Source organism: Salvelinus namaycush, chromosome 4 (genome assembly GCF_016432855.1).
Source record: "Salvelinus namaycush isolate Seneca chromosome 4, SaNama_1.0, whole genome shotgun sequence".
Classification (NCBI taxonomy): Eukaryota; Metazoa; Chordata; class Actinopteri; order Salmoniformes; family Salmonidae; genus Salvelinus; species Salvelinus namaycush.
Window position 1 is genome coordinate 45,464,936 of NC_052310.1, and position 17,334 is coordinate 45,482,269.

General features: G+C 43.4%; 1 protein-coding gene across 1 annotated transcript in view; it reads left to right on the forward strand.

Moving 5' to 3' along the window:
* Positions 1-1,406: 1,406 nt before the first annotated feature.
* The window catches only part of LOC120045888 (VPS10 domain-containing receptor SorCS3-like), a 100,797-nt gene continuing 84,869 nt past the window's right edge, over positions 1,407-17,334 (forward strand). The window contains exon 1 of the mRNA XM_038990817.1: positions 1,407-1,664. Coding sequence (XP_038846745.1) covers positions 1,407-1,664 — 258 coding nt within the window. The remainder of the gene's footprint in view (positions 1,665-17,334) is intronic.

Sequence of the window (17,334 nt, forward strand, 5' to 3'; positions counted from 1 at the left end):
TCTGCAAAAGAGACTGCCATGTTCTGGGCCGGTTTGAGCTGATTACAATTTTGATATTCTTGAGTCGTTCCTATTGTTTTCATGGGATAGCTCACTCAAAATACAAATGTACAAGATTTTCTACTTATCTTGCCAGTTGTCAATTTATGTTGCAGAGGTTTGGAATTATACTTTTAAAGGTACTTCCATGCTAGGATATATGCCCTGATGAGTGCCATTCATTGGAGGTCTGAGGAAGCTAACGCCATGCGGCCAGAGGCTGCTGAAATGAAAGAAAAGAGGTTGGTAGAAAATATGTACATTTTTATTTTGGCTGAACTCTTCCAAATGTAGGGCTTAATACACATACAGTATGTCAGAACAGTGGCTGCATAAACTCGCTTTAAATGTTACTTCCTCCAAATGTCCAAAACATATCCAAAATGTGCCTCTAGTATTATGTGCATATCCACATGGCTGTTCTGCACATGGCTGTTCTGTTCTGCATATCCACCTGTTCTGCAGAAGAAGGAATTGCAGTTGCGAAGAATTACGTACAGGCTACTGAGATGAATTATTTTGTCAATGAACCAATAATGCACTGGAGGTAACTATTCATATGGATTTGTCAAATAATGATACTGATACTATTTCCAATAGACAGATGTCGTTGCAAAATATATCAACACGTTTAGATATTGCATGCGTTTTTAACGTTATTCCTATTCTACACACCCCTCCACATATTCCACAATCACTTTTTGTCGGGCGCATTTGTCTGGTGCGCAGCGCCGCCCAACTTGTTGTTCACTTTGACAAATTCCTGGACTTGAGCAGATCAGATAAAGCGACTCTGATCTTTGATTTTCGGACTAACGGTTACACAGTGAGTATTTCAAAAGTTGATAGAACATATTACCGACGTCGAAACGTATTTTATTTTTCAAATATTTGGCAACAGTGAGGTGAAAACCATGGTCATCTCAGGTTCAGTTTGGTGTTGGGCTATTTTGACTTGCGTTTTAAGCTCTTTTTACAATATGTTGACAGCATACGCTGAAATAAATTGGCCAGCGAGTTCCACAACGACGAACGTTTGGCTTAACCGTATTGATACATTGCCTTTGGAGCTGCGCACAAACCTAAAATCCGTATGGGTCAAAATCCCAAAGTATATCGTCAAGGAATCTGCCTTTTCCAGAGCTTTTAAAATGGAACCAATTGATGGAAAAGCGGCGGTTCCAAAAGGTGGAGGGAGATTGCCAAAGGACTTGAAAGGAGTTATTGGGAAAGTGCCACCTGATGCTATATCTTCTGGCAGAGATAAAACGGCGCCAAACCGTTCCAAGTATTTTACTGATGACAGAAAAAAGTCTGGCCGTTTTTTTGACGCAAATGACGGCACACTTGCTTTAAGTAACCGTACAATGACAAAGCGAAGTACAGCCTACGGCGAATATTCGGACAGGAGTCAAATTGGAGGTCCTGGTGACGCATTTTCAGCCGAGAAGCTTTTGGAGCCTTTTGGTGTTTATAGTCCGAGGACAGAATACCGACGAACTGGGGAGGACGCAAGAACTGGTCCGAGGCAAAGTGAGTCGCTTCTGGTCACCTCTACTTTCCCTCTATCCGGAGACTCTGCGCACAACCAGGCGATGGGGCACTGGGTTGGAGACAACAGCAGCGTGAGTTCAAATTGACGTTTATAATATACAAAAACACGTTTTTTCAAGGTGTGCATTCTAAAGTAAATTTTAAACGCAACCTGCATGCATTTTACTAGATGTATCACCCGCGGTATATTTCCAAAGTCTATCATTCAGTTGCGCATCATTACGCTCAGCTTTCTCACGGCGCGCAACAAAATGCATGCGTTTCATGCGTTTCAACTCTGAGAGAGCGTGTCTCTGAATGATTTACAGACAAGATATTATTAATGTAAAACATGTCTGTCACAGAATTGAGGTTACTTAGCTTTATAGCTATTTAATTATTAGTGCATAATTATAGGAGAGGGATTAGAATCAACAAATGTGAGCGCTCATGTTCGAGTGGACTGCATGGTTAGGCTATTTGTAAGCGTTGTCTGTGAAATATTGGTATTTTCATTAAAATGCAATTAAGAAAATGTGTTGCAAGCATACAGTGAAATATTACTCCATCCATATTTTACTACTTCCACAACTACAGCTTTGAATGTGCACTGTGCCTCATCCATACAGTAGACAAGAACTCTTTTTTTGTCACAGACATGACTATTTTATCTGCACTCATTCCATTATGGCCCATAAAAAAAATATTTTCATAATGGATGAAATGATCACATTCTTAATCACAACAATCTGCACAGACAAAAACAAACAAAAGGAGCTCACCCAGGCTAGAATCTGCCCAGGGTATACTCTGAAGAGGATCATTTTCACCTTTTTACAATTAAGTCTTCCTTTGTCAATGGCATTTATCCCACTGTTTTAGGTCCAACTGCCAACATCAGTAAGGTATGGCAATAGTAGCAGTAGAAGGTGTGTCTAATATGTAATAGGTTACTGCAGTATAATTGTAGTAGTCATTGATACTGTGGTCCAAACTGATCAGGGGTCTGTTGGAAACAATTTGTTGCTGAATGTTTTGCTTTCTGTAAGTTCATGCTCCAACGAGATCCACTGATCCTGATAGAGAGTATGTGTAGCACAGGTAGTTCAGTGAAATACACCTTGCCTGAGTAACTTTGCCAGAGAGCTGAAGACTCATGTTAGCTCTCAAGGATATTGCCTAGGCTTTAGCTCAGTGGGCTGACGTGATCTTGAGGCGCAAAGACAACCTGGGTTGGATACCTGATCGATTACATTATACATCACTGGAAGGCTACAATGAAGATCATGTTACTGTGTGAATGTACCCCCAAAATGGAAATAGTCTTATATTTGGTAATTGAATACATATACTTATTACTGTGTAATTATTCATGTAAGTACAGTGCAACAAATATTGTATTTACTCATTGTTAAACGGCACTTGCTCTGTGCTTAGGGTTAGAGGTTGGGTAAGGGTAAGGGTTAGGACTAAGGTTAGGGTTACTGTTGTAAGTACAATGTAAGTACAGTGTAACAACTAGTAATTACAATAGTTGTTATGCTGTACTTATAGGAATATGTGTACTCACACAGTATTAAGGGAACTGTAAAGTGTTAGCCTACCATTCCTATAACTATATTTTACTCCTCCAAACTACACTCGTATCTGCCTTTATTGTGAATGATTTGTGTGAAGGGACCATAATGCAACACATCACCATGGGTTCTCAGCACTTACTCAGCACTCTGAGATTCATTTGGTTTCACAAAGTGCATTTTATGTGACTGTCCAGTGAAAATCTCACTTTTAGAAGTTCGTAATGTTCTCTTAACTCATACCCAAATAATGTTGTTTACTCATCCTATAATCGTATTTGTGGCCATAGCATAAATTGGAGAAAACCCCCCACCTCAAACAGACCGTTCATCCTTGTTTCTCAAACGTCAAATTTCGAAGTTGTTCCAAAATTCACATTTCGAAGTGTTTAAGGTGAAGTTCAGACATTAACGCAAGATTCTTAAGGTTAGGCATAAACTCTGAATGGTTAAGGTAAGGGTGAAGGTTTGGGATAGGCTATAAACAAAAATAAAATAAAATAAATACTTTCCATTGCTTGATTTCAACTTGTAACCTTTTAAATCAGAGGCAAATGCTTATGCCCATCTGCAATCCCCTCCACAACGCCTTAGCAAAACCGAAACCTACTTGAAGCTAACAACACTCACTGTTGCCCCTAGTGGCCAGTTTCCACGTCATCTCCCAAAGTCCTCAGACATGGATGGACGTCGCATACTGACATGTATCACGGGTGACCTGGCTGATTTCCTCATAGAGATAGAGCAGGGGTGTCAAACTCATTCCACGGAGGGCCTAGTGTCTGCAGGTTTTTGGTTTTTCCTTTCAATAAAGCCCTAGACAACCAGGTGTGGGGAGTTCCTAACTAATTAGTGATGTTAATTCATCAATCAAGTACAAGGGAGGAGCGAAAACCCGCAGACACTCGGCCCCCCGTGGAATGAGTTTGACACCTGTGCGATAGAGTATGATGTCATATTCCTGAGGAGAATGAACTGACACAGAAAATATGATTTTTAACATACCTAATTACAAAATGTTGGAATAAAAATGATTTATTTCATATTGTATATAATTATAGGCCATATTTAATATAAATCTGGGGCAAATGCTGCACTTGTTTTGTTGCCTTGATAATTGATTCAACCCCTACTTACACATACACACACATGCATGCAAAAACAGACACACACAAGTGCATATGTACACACACACACACACACACACACTATGCTGTGGACTTAATCAGAGAGCAGAAGCAGGCGGGAATCATATTTGACAAGCTTGCATGTGATGAATTACTCTAATAACTGTCACAGCATAGTAATGTTGAGGAGTATAGCCTGATTGTGTTGTTATTATATATCTATTTATTTTCATTTGGTAGGAGATATTATATTATGTTACACTTTATTTTTTTCACTAAAATCTCTAAAGTTACTTTCATGTTTTAATCTGAGCGAGGTCGTGAAGCACTACTCAGCACATGCAGTGGTGTGACATTCATACATCCATTATTTCTCAGGAATGCAGAGGACTTATCATTGAGTAAGGAATCCTCATACGCTATGGTTTTAGACATAGCAAGCATAGCTGTAAGGATTTGTGATAATGGAGTGCTGGCCTACAGCAAGCATTTAAAGTCTAATGCTTTTGCCAATCTTAATTGATGCCTGTTTAAAGATCATTAGAGTTGATTTTTGTGCCCAAGAAGGTTGGAATTGATTGTTGAAACCTCTCAAACTGGACATTCAAGGTTTATTTGCTCAATGTGGCTTTCACCAGATTTCTGTTTGGAGGAAATGGGGACTTCACAGAAAAGCTTTTCCTCACTCACAAAGACATAAACAATCAATTCAATCCATATGTGATTAGGAAAGACCAAGGTCTTTCTATACCTAAGCCATATCTTTTTGGTTTGTGGTTTGCTACTAAGTGTTTAGAAAAATAAACAAATGTATGTCCTCTCAGAATTACAATCAATTAGCTAACTAAATGTATGCAGTCAAAATGTCACTGCAGGTGATTGATTAAAATGATTTCTTATGAATAGGTTAATACATTCATCCTTAATCACAATAATAAAACATGTGTCACACATTGTTCTGTCATAAGTGTTTATCTTAGTGATTGCATAACTTGCTTTCACAGTCTGTCATTAATGTGTATCTGATTATTAAGGTATCATAAAATTAAAATCTCTGAAAAGTTAGAGGGGTACCTCAAAACAGCGACAGTAATCAGAGTGAGCATCACCAAACGTGTTCGGCTAATGAAAATACAGCATTTTCGAAATTAATTATTTTCTACTTCTTTTATTTTGCTATTCCAATCCGAAAAGGCAATTTACCAGTTTAACATCAAATCAAATCGAGATATTGGCACTGAATTGCCTGTGCTTGCCAGTGCAATGACATGGGTTGCAGTCTAGAGAGGACAACAGTGGCACAGTCACAGTCTTTCTCCTCCTGCTACCTGCCAGCTCTGTGTTGTTTGACAATCACTGCATCTCTTGCAGTTGTTGTCGATTATGAGATGTGGCTACAGTACAGGAATGATGTAGAGCACATCTTTCTCAGTGGCACTGCAGATCCAACCAGTGTGTTGTGTGTCAGGGCCCAATTAAATGAATGTGTTTACGTCAATGTCTAGACCCTATGAGCCATATTTTGTTTAACTTCTTCTGGCTGCAAGCCCGAGGCCGCCCACAATATGACAACAGCCAGCTCAAGTGCAGGGCGCGAAATTCAAAATATATTTTTTTTAAATATTTAACTTTCACACATTAACAAGTCCAATACAGCAAATGAAAGGTACACATCTTGTGAATCCAGCCAACATGTCCGATTTTTAAAATGTTTTACAGCGAAAACAGCACGTATATTTATGTTAGCTCACCACCAAATACAAAAAAGGACAGACATTTTTCACAGCACAGGTAGCATGCACAAAGCCAACCTAACTAACCAAGAACCAACCAAACTAACCAACAAACAACTTCATCAGATGACAGTCTTATAACATGTTATTCAATAAATCTATGTTTTGTTCGAAAAATGTGCATATTTCAGGTATAAATCATAGTTTACATTGCAGCTACAATCAGAAATTGCACCGAAAGCAGCCAGAATAATTACAGACACCAACGTCAAACACCTAAATACTCATCATAAAACATTTCTGAAAAATACATAGTGTACAGCTAATGAAAGACAGGCATCTTGTGATTCCAGCCAATATTTCCGATTTATTAAGTGTTTTACAGCGAAAACACAATATAGCGTTATATTAGCTTACCACAATAGCCAGAAACACAAGCCCTTCCCCAATAGCAAAAGTTAGCGATCGTAACAAACCAGCAAAAGATATATAATTTTTGACTAACCTTGATATTCTTCATCAGATGACAGTCCTATAACATCAGGTTATACATACACTTATGTTTTGTTCGAAAATGTGCATATTTAGAGCTGAAATCAGTGGTTATACATTATGCTAACTTAGCTACTATTTCCCACAACGTCCGGATATTTTTCTGACACTTTTTCTGACACACATATTCTGACCAAATAGCTATTCATAAACATAACTAAAAAATACATGTTGTATAAGAAATGATAGATCCATTAGTTCTTAATGAAATCGCCGTGTTAGAATTCTAAAAAATAACTTCATTACGACATCCAGCTTCGGTATAGCTAGAGTACCCAAAAGTTGGGCGCCGACGACTAGTTCACATGTACGACAGATATATGAAATAGCATCATAAAATGTTTCTTACTTTTGCTGATCTTTCATCAGAATGTTGGACAAGGGGTCCTTTGTCAAGAACAATCGTTGTTTGGATTTAGAACGTCCATTTTCCCTCTTGAATTAGCAAGCGCACTAGCCAAGTGGCGCGAATCTCTCCATCGTCAACAAACTCAGAGAACGGAACACGGCAAAACTCCCGAAAAAATTTCAATAATCTGATTAAACTATATTGAAAAAACATACTTTACGATGATATGGTCACATGTATCAAATAAAATCAAAGCCGGAGATAGTAGTCGCCTATAACGGCAGCTAAACAGAAGGCAAATCCAGGTACCTCCTCGCGCTCTCCAGAAAACAGGAAATGGGGGACACGTCATACAAAGAGCTTGTATTCCACTTCAGACCAAGATAAACACTCAATTTCTTCTCTCACCGCCTCTTGACATCCAGGGGAAGGTCTATGAAGTGCATGTATACTAATACGTATCATGCCCATTTATAGGCAGGAAGTAGAACAGAGCCTCGATTTCAGACTTTCCACTTCCTGGTCAGGAAGTTTGTGCCAAATGAGTTCTGTTTGACTCACAGATATAATTCAAACGGTTTTAGAAACTAGAGAGTGTTTTCTATCCAATAGTAATAATAATATGCATATTGTACGAGCAAGAATTGAGTACGAGGCCGTTTGAAATGGGCACCTTTTATCTGGCTACTCAATACTGCCCCTGCAGCCCAAACAGGTTAATCATTCAATATATTCAGGCTCCCCACCCTATCTCGTCTTATAGGGAATCAGGTCATGACTGGCTTTTCTCACAATCAATTATTTTTTGGTTAGTGGAGATGTTGGTGGCTGTAGGGTAAAGTGGATGATTGGAGTTTAATACCTCGCCATAAGATGGTTTATGTTAATGATTTATTTAATTGTTCAGTGTTTTCCCCAATATCAAATCAAATCACATTTATTAGTCGCGTACAAATATTTTACAGATATTATTGCATTCCACACTAAGATCCTCATACCAACGGTCAAGCATGGTGGTGGCCGTGTGATAGTTTGGGGATTCTGTCACGATCGTCTATGGGTGAGAGAGAGGACCAAGGCGCAGCGTGTGCAAAATACATTCTCTTTATTTCGAGAAGGGAAAAACACGCAACGAACACTATAACAAAACGAAACAAAACAACAAACGATCGTGAAGCTATAAACGTAAGTGCACACACAAGCCACAAACGTACAACAAAGACAATTACCCACAAAACCCAAATGCCTATGGCTGCCTTAAATATGGCTCTCAATCAGAGACAATAAACCACAGCTGCCTCTAATTGAGAACCAATCTAGGCAGCCATAGACATACAAACACCTAGACAAGATAACTAAGGCCAGGGTGTGACAGTACCCCCCCCCCAAAGGTGCGGACTCCGACCGCACAACCTGACATTGAAGGGGAGGGTCCGGGGTGGGCCTTAATATGGCGGCGGCTCGGGTGCGGGTCGTGGCCCCCACTCCACCATTGTTAATAACCGCTTTGGTGGCGCCTCTGGAGCGGCGACCCTTGTAGAAAGTCCCGGACTGAAGACCATCCCAGAGGGCGCCACCGGACGGATGGGTAGCTCCGGACTGAGGGGTAGCTCCGGACTGAGGGGTAGCTCCGGACGTAGGGGTAGCTCCGGACTGAGGGGTAGCTCCGGACTGAGGGACGGCAGCTCCGGACTGAGGGACGGCAGCTCCGGACTGAGGGACGGCAGCTCCGGACTGAGGGACGGCAGCTCCGGACTGAGGGACGGCAGCTCCGGACTGAGGGACTGCAGCTCCGGACTGAGGGACTGCAGCTCCGGACTGAGGGACGGCAGCTCCGGACTGAGGGACGGCAGCTCCGGACTGAGGGACGGCAGCTCCGGACTGAGGGACTGCAGCTCCGGACTGAGGGACTGCAGCTCATGGCTGGCTGACGGATCTGGCTGCTCATGGCTGGCTGACGGATCTGGCTGCTCATGGCTGGCTGACGGATCTGGCTGCTCATGGCTGGCTGACGGATCTGGCTGCTCATGGCTGGCTGACGGATCTGGCTGCTCATGGCTGGCTGACGGATCTGGCTGCTCATGGCTGGCTGACGGATCTGGCTGCTCATGGCTGGCTGACGGATCTGGCTGCTCATGGCTGTCTGACGGATCTGGCTGCTCATGGCTGGCTGACGGATCTGGCTGCTCATGGCTGACTGGCGGCTCTGGCAGATCCTGGCTGACTGGCGGCTCTGGCAGATCCTGGCTGACTGGCGGCTCTGGCAGATCCTGGCTGACTGGCGGCTCTGGCAGATCCTGGCTGACTGGCGGCTCTGGCAGATCCTGGCTGACTGGCGGCTCTGGCAGATCCTGGCTGACTGGCGGCTCTGGCAGATCCTGGCTGACTGGCGGCTCTGGCAGATCCTGGCTGGTTGGCGGCTCTGGCAGATCCTGGCTGGTTGGCGGCTCTGGCAGATCCTGGCTGGTTGGCGGCTCTAGCGGCTCCTGACTGACGAACGGCTCTGACGGCTCGGGACAGACGGGCGGCTCTAATGGCTCGGGACAGACGGATGGCTCAGATGGCGCTGGGCAGACGGATGGCTCAGATGGCGCTGGGCAGACGGATGGCTCAGATGGCGCTGGGCAGACGGATGGCTCAGATGGCGCTGGGCAGATGGATGGCTCAGATGGGGCTGGGCAGACGGGCAGTTCAGGCGCCGCTGGGCAGACGGCAGACTCTGGCCGGCTGAGGCGCACTGTAGGCCTGGTGCGTGGTGCCGGAACTGGTGGTACCGGGCTGGGGACACGCACCTGAAGGCTAGTGCGGGGAGAAGGAACAGGGCATACTGGACCCTGGAGACGCACATTTGGCCTAGTGCGTGGTGCCGGCACTGGTGGTACCGGGCTGGGGACACGCATCTCAGGGCTAGTGCGGGGAGCAGCAACAGGACGCACAGGACTCTGGAGAAGCACAGGAGGCTTGGTGCGTGGTGCCGGAACTGGTGGTACCGGGCTGGAGACACGCTCCATAGGGCGAGTGCGTGGAGGAGGAACAGGGCTCTGGAGACACACTGGAAGCCTGGTGCGTGGTGTAGGCACTGGTGGTACTGGGCTGGGGCGGGGAGGTGGCGCCGGAAATACCGGACCGTGCAGGCGTACTGGCTCCCTTGAGCACTGAGCCTGCCCAACCTTACCTGGTTGTATGCTCCCCGTCGCCCGACCAGTGCGGGGAGGTGGAATAACCCGCACCGGGCTATGTAGGCGAACCGGGGACACCATGCGTAAGGCTGGTGCCATGTAAGCCGGCCCGAGGAGACGCACTGGAGACCAGACGCGTTGAGCCGGCTTCATGGCACCTGGCTCAATGCTCAATCTAGCCCGGCCGATACGTGGAGCTGGAATGTACCGAACCGGGCTATGCACGCGTACAGGAGACACCATGCGCTCTACTGCGTAACACGGTGTCTGCCCGTACTCTTGCTCTCCACGGTAAGTACAGAGAGTAGGCGCAGGTCTCCTACCTGACTTCGCCACACTCCCTTTAAGCCCCCCCCCCCAAGAAATGTTTTGGGCTGACTCACAGGCTTCCTACCGCGTCTTCGTGCTGCCTCCATTCGCCGGTATCCCTCCTCGCACTGCGCCAGAGAATCCCAGGCGGGCTCCGGCACTCGCCCTGGGTCGATCGCCCACCTGTCAATCTCCTCCCACGTAGTGTAGCCCAGATCCTGCTCCCTTTGCCATAAATCCTGTGTGTATTGCTCCTGTTGCTGCTTTACACGCCGCTTGGTCCGATTCTGGTGGGTAATTCTGTCACGATCGTCTATGGGTGAGAGAGAGGACCAAGGCGCAGCGTGTGCAAAATACATTCTCTTTATTTCGAGAAGGGAAAAACACGCAACGAACACTATAACAAAACGAAACAAAACAACAAACGATCGTGAAGCTATAAACGTAAGTGCACACACAAGCTACAAACGTACAACAAAGACAATTACCCACAAAACCCAAATGCCTATGGCTGCCTTAAATATGGCTCTCAATCAGAGACAATAAACCACAGCTGCCTCTAATTGAGAACCAATCTAGGCAGCCATAGACATACAAACACCTAGACAAGACACTGACCCATTAAACGTACAAACCCCTAGACAAACCAAAACACATACATTCCCCATGTCACACCCTGACCTAACTAAAATAATAATGAAAACAAAGATAACTAAGGCCAGGGTGTGACAGATTCTTTGCTGCTTCAGGACCTGGATGACTTGCCTTAATAGAAGGAGCCATGAATTTTGCTCTGTATCAAATAATTCTACAGGAGAATGTCAGGCCTTCTGTCTGTGAGCTGAAGCGCAGCTGGGTCATGCAGCAAGACAATGATCCAAAACACACAATCAAGTCTACACATGAAAATGGTTAAAAAGCAACACATTTGAAGTTTTGTAATGGCCTAGTCAAAGTCCAGACCTAATCTCAATTGAGATTTTGTGGCAGGACTTGAAACAATTAGTTCATGCTTGAAACCCCACAAATGTCCCTGAGTTAAAGCAGTTCTGCATGCAAGAGTGGGCCAAAAGTCCTCCACATCGATGTGAGACTGATCAACAACTACAGGAAGTATTTGGTTGCAGTCATTGCAGCTAAAGGTGGCACAACCAGTTATTGAGTGCAAGTGGGCAATTACTTTTTCATACAGGGGAATTGGGTGTTAAATATCTTTGCTAATTGAATAAATTAAATATTTGTGACTCAGGTTCTCTTTATCTAATATTAGGTTTTGGTTGAAGATCTGATAACATTCAGTTTCAACAATATGCAAAAATAGAGAAAATCAGAAAGGGGGGAAATACTTTTTAATGGCACTGTACATATGAGGTGGGTAAAACAGTATGTAAACATTATTAAAGGGATCAGTGTTCAATGACTGCGTAGATAGGGCAGCAGTCTCAAATGTGCAAGGTTTCAGTATCTCGGTCCAGCTTTGATTCACATATACTTTCTCTGCCTTCTAGATGGTAGCGGGGTGAACAGCTGTCCGTCCTGTCTCCCTGTAGCTCTGTCTTAGGCGTCTCACAGTGCAGACATTGCAATTTATTGCCCTGGCCACATCTGCAGTCCTCATGCCTCCTTGCAGCATGCCTAAGGCACGTTCACGCAGATGAGCAGGGACCCTGGGCATCTTTCTTTTGGTGTTTTTCAAAGTCAGTTGAAAGCCTCTTTAGTGTCCTACGTTTTCATAACTGTGACCTTAATTGCCTACCGTCTGTAAGCTGTTAGTGTCTTAAAGACCGTTCCACAGGTGCATGTTCATTAATTGTTTATGGTTCATTGAACAAGCATGGGAAACAGTGTTTAAACCCTTTACAATGAAGATCTGTGAAGTTATTTAGACTTTTACGAATTATCTTTGAAAGACAGTGTCCTGAAAAAGGGACGTTTCTTTTTTTGCTGAGTTTATGTTGCGATTACCCTCTCTTAGATGCAGCAAAATGCTTTATGTCTCCTTCCTTTGATGCAAAGACAGTTTGGCCTTGAAGGAAATGGAAAATCTGTTTTATTTTTTGACAGATGATGTCAATATAACATACCATTTTTTTTTATCTCCTGCATAATGATATGTCCTTTATAGACCTCCTCCACACTTTGTTCTCCTGTTTTTCTAATCAACTCTGCCATTTCCTCAAAGATTGGGATATAATTATAGGGAGCTCTGACTGAGAATCTGACAAATAAAGAAAAAAATTGTTGCCTCTGTATAGATGGACTTAGAAACTGAACATTTAGAGCATCAGAATAGGATATACAGTTGAAATCGTAAGTTTACAAACACTGAGGTTGGAGACATTGCAATTCGTTTTTCAACCACTCCACAATCCTCTTGTTAACAAACTATAGTTTTGGAAAGTCGGTTAGGACATCTACTTTGTGCATGACACAGGTAATTGTCCCAACAATTGTTTACAGACAGATTATTTCACTTATAACTCACTGTATCACAATTCCAGTGGGTCAGAAGTTTACATACACTAAGTTGACTGTGCCTTTAAACAGCTTGGAAAATTCCAGAAAATTATGTCATGGCTTTAGTAGCTTCTGATAGGCTAATGGACATTATTTGAGTCAATTGGAGGTGTACCTGTGGATGTACTTCAAGGCCTACCTTCAAACTCAGTGCCTCTTTGCTTGACATCATTGGAAAATCAAAATAAATCAGCCAAGACCTCAGAAAAGAAATTGTAGACATCTACAGGTCTGGTTCATCCTTGGGAGCAATTTCCAAACGCCTGAAGGTACCATGTTCATCTGTACAAACAATAGTATGCAAGTATAAACACCATGGGACCACGCAGCCGTCATTCCGCTCAGGAAGGAGAAGCGTTCTGTCTCCTAGAGATGAACATACTTTGGTGTGAAAAGTGTAAATCAATCCCAGAACAACAGCAAAGGACTTTTTGAAATAAAAGTGGAGGGGGAAAAAAGCTGGAGGAAACAGGAACAAAAGTATCTATTACCACAGTAAAACGAGTCGTATATCGACATAGCCCGAAAGGCCGCTCAGCAAGGAAGAAGCCACTGCTCCAAAACCGCCATAAAAAAAGACAGACTACGGTTTGCAACTGCACATGGGGACAAAGATCTTACTTTTTTGAGAAATGTCCTCTGGTCTGATGAAAGAAAAATGGAACTTCTTGGCCATAATGACCATCATTATGTTTGGAGGAAAAAGGGGGAGGCTTGCAAGCCGAAGAACACCATCCCAACCCTGAAGCACGAGGTTGGCAGCATGTTGTGGGGGTGCTTTGCTGTTGTGGGGGTGCTTTGCTGCAGGAGGGGCTGGTGCACTTCACAAAATAGATGGCATCGTGAGGCAGGGAAATTATGTGGATATATTGAAGCAACATCTCAAGACATCAGTCAGGAAGTTAAAGCTTGTTCGCAAATGGGTCTTCCAAATGGACAATGACCCCAAGTATACTTTCAAAGTTGTGGCAAAATGGCTTAAGGACAACCAAGTCAATGTATTGGAGTGGCCATCACAAAGCACTGACCTCAATCCTATAGAGAATTTGTGGGCAGAACTGGAAAAGCGTGTGCGAGCAAGGAGGCCTACAAACCTGACTCAGTTACACCAGCTCTGTCAGGAGGGATGGGCCAAAATTCATCCAACATATTGTGGGAGGCTTGTGGAAGGCTACCCGAAATACCCAAGTTAAATAATTTTTAGGCAATGCTACCAAATACTAATTGAGTGTATGTAAACTTCTGACCCACTGGGAATGTGATGAAAGAAATAAATGCTGAAATAAATCATTATCTCTACTATTATTCTGACATTTCACATTCTTAAAATAATTTGTGATCCTGACTGACCTAAGACAGGGAATTTTACTAGGATTAAATGTCAGGAATTGTGAAAAACAGATTTTGTCTATGGAAACATCCGACTTTTACTGTTAATATACAGCACCAGTCAAAAGTTTGGACACACTTACTCATTCAAGGGTTTTTCTTTATTTTTACTATTTTCTACATTGTAGAGAAGTAGTGAAGACATCAAAACTATGAAATAACACATATGGAATCATGTATTAACCAAAAAAGTGTTAAACAAATCAAAATATATTTGATATTCTTCAATGTAGCCATCCTTTGCCTTGATGACAGCTTTGCACACTTTTGGCATTCTTTCAACCAGCTTCATGAGGTAGTCATGAGGTACTGTAGTCACCTGCATTTCAATTAACAGGTGTGCCTGGTTAAAAGTTATTTTGTGGAATTTCTTTCCTTCTAAATGCATTTGACCCAATCAGTTGTGTTGTGACAAGGTACGGGTAGTATACAGAAGATTTGGTAAAAGACGAAGTCCATATTTTTAGAAGAACAGCTCAAATAAACAAAGAGAAACGACAGTCCATCATTACTTTAAGACATGAAGGTAAGTCAATCCAGAAAATTTGAAGAACTTGTGCAGTCGCAAAAACCATCAAGTGCTATGATGAAACTGGCTCTCATGAGGACCGCCACAGGAAAAGAAGACCCAGAGTTACCTCTGCTGCAGTTGATAATTCATTAGAGTTACCAGGCTCAGAAATTGCAACCCAAATAAATACTTTACAGCGTTCAAGTAACAGACACATATCAACATCAACTGTCAGAAGAGACTGCGTGAATCAGACCTTCATGGTTGAATTGCTGCAAAGAAACCACTACTAAAAGACACAAATAATAAGAAGAGACTTGCTTGGGCCAAGAAACACGAGCAATGGATATTAGACTGGTGGAAACCTTACCTTTGGTCTGATGAGTCCAAATTTGAGATTTTTGGTTCCAATCGCCGTGTCTTTGTGAGACGCAGAGTAGGTGAATGGATGCTCTTAACATGTGTGGTTCCCACCATGAAGCATGGAGGAGGAGGTGTGATGGTGTGGGGGTGTTTTAATGGTGACAATTCAAGGCACACTTGACCAGCATGGCTACCTCAGCATTCTGCAGCGATACGACATCCCATCTGGTTTGCACTTAGTGGGACTATAATTTGTTTTTCAGCTGGACAATGACCCAACACTCCTCCAGGCTGTGTAAGGCTTATTTGTCCAAGAAGGAGTGCTGCATCAGATGACCTGGCCTCCACAAGCACCCGACCTCAACTAAATTGAGATGGTTTGGGATGAGTTGGACTGCAGAGTGAAAGAAAAGCAGCCAACATATGCTAAGCATGTGTGGGAACTACTTCAAGACTGTTGGAAAAGCATTCCAGGTGAAGCTGGTTGAGAGAATGCTTATCGTGTGCAAAGCTGTCATCAAGGCAAAGGGTGGCTACTTTGAAGAATCTAAAATATATTTTGATTTGTTTAACACTTTTTTGGTTACTACGTGAACCCTTTGAATGAGTCGGTGTGTCCAAACTTTTAATTGGTACTGTATATAAATACATATGTATATGTCACGGATTCCCCTGGTACTGCTGCTCATTCCGTGCACCAGTTCCGGAGGTCTACGTCACCAGCCTCTAGGCTTCACTGAACTGTCTCATTACGCACACCTGATTCCAATTCCCCTGATTAGTAATTGTATATATTTGACCTCTGTTCACCGTTCTCTTGTCGGTTATTGTTCCCATGTCCGTTGGTCTGTGAGTGTCTGTGCTTTGTTATTTTGGCTTTCGTGCTGCGTGTATTGTGCACTTGTTATTATGGGTCTCATCCCGTGTATTGTTGTGTATTTGTGCATTTGCATTCACATTCGACAATATCATGCAACTTCGCACAGCCATTGAAGAGGACTGGGAAAACATTCCACAGGCCACAATCAACAGCCTGATCAACTCTATGCAAAGGAGATGTGTCTCGCCTTGTTAGTCAAATGGTGGTTGCACCAGATACTGACTGGTTTTCTGATCCACTTCCCTACCTTTTTTAAAAGTTATTTGTGACCAACAGATGCATATCTGTATTCCCAGTCATGTGAAATCCATAAATTAGGGCCTAATGAATTTACAGTGCATTTAGACCCCTTGACTTTTTCCACATTTTGTTACGTTACAGCCTTATTCTAAAATTGATTAAATTGTTTTTCCCCCCCTCCCCATGATGACAAAGCAAAATCAGTTTTTTTTTTGCAAATTAATAAACAAACTGAAGTATCACATTTACATAAGTATTCAGACCCTTTACTTTGTTGAAGCACCTGGCAGTGATTACAGCCTTGAGTCTTCTTGGTATGATGCTACAAGCTTGGCACACCTGTATTTGGGGAGTTTTCCCCATTCTTCTCCGCAGATCCTCTCAAGCTCTGTTAGGTTAGATGGGGAGTGTTGCTGCAGAGCTATTTCCAGGTCTCTCCAGAGATGTTCGATTGGGTTCAAGTCCGGGCTCTGGCTGGGCCACTGAAGGACATTCAGAGATTTGTACTGAAGCCACTCCTGCGTTGTCTTGGCTGCGTGCTTAGGGTTGTTGTTCTGTTGGAAGTGAACCTTCACCCCAGTCTGATGTTCCGAGCTCTCTGGAGCAGGTTTTCATCAAAGTTCTCTCTGTTCATTGCTCTGTTCATCTTTCCCTCGATCCTGACTAGTCTCCCAGTCCCTGCCGCTGAAAAACATTCCAACAGCATGATGCTGCCACCACCATGCTTCACCGTTGGGATGGTGCCAGGGTTCCTCCAGACGTGTCACTTGGCATTCAGGCCAAAGAGTTCAATCTTGGTTTCATCATACCAGAAAATCTTGTTTCTCATGGTCTGAGTCCTTTAGGGTTTCTTTTGGCAAACTCCAAGCGGGCTGTCTTGTGCCTTTTACTGAGGAGTGGCTTTCGTCTGGCCACTATAGCATAAAGGCCTGATTGGTGGAGTGCTGCAGAGATGGTTGTCCTTCTGGAAGGTTCTCCCATCTCCACAGAGGAGCTCTGTCAGAGTGACCATCAGGTTCTTGGTCACCTACCTGAC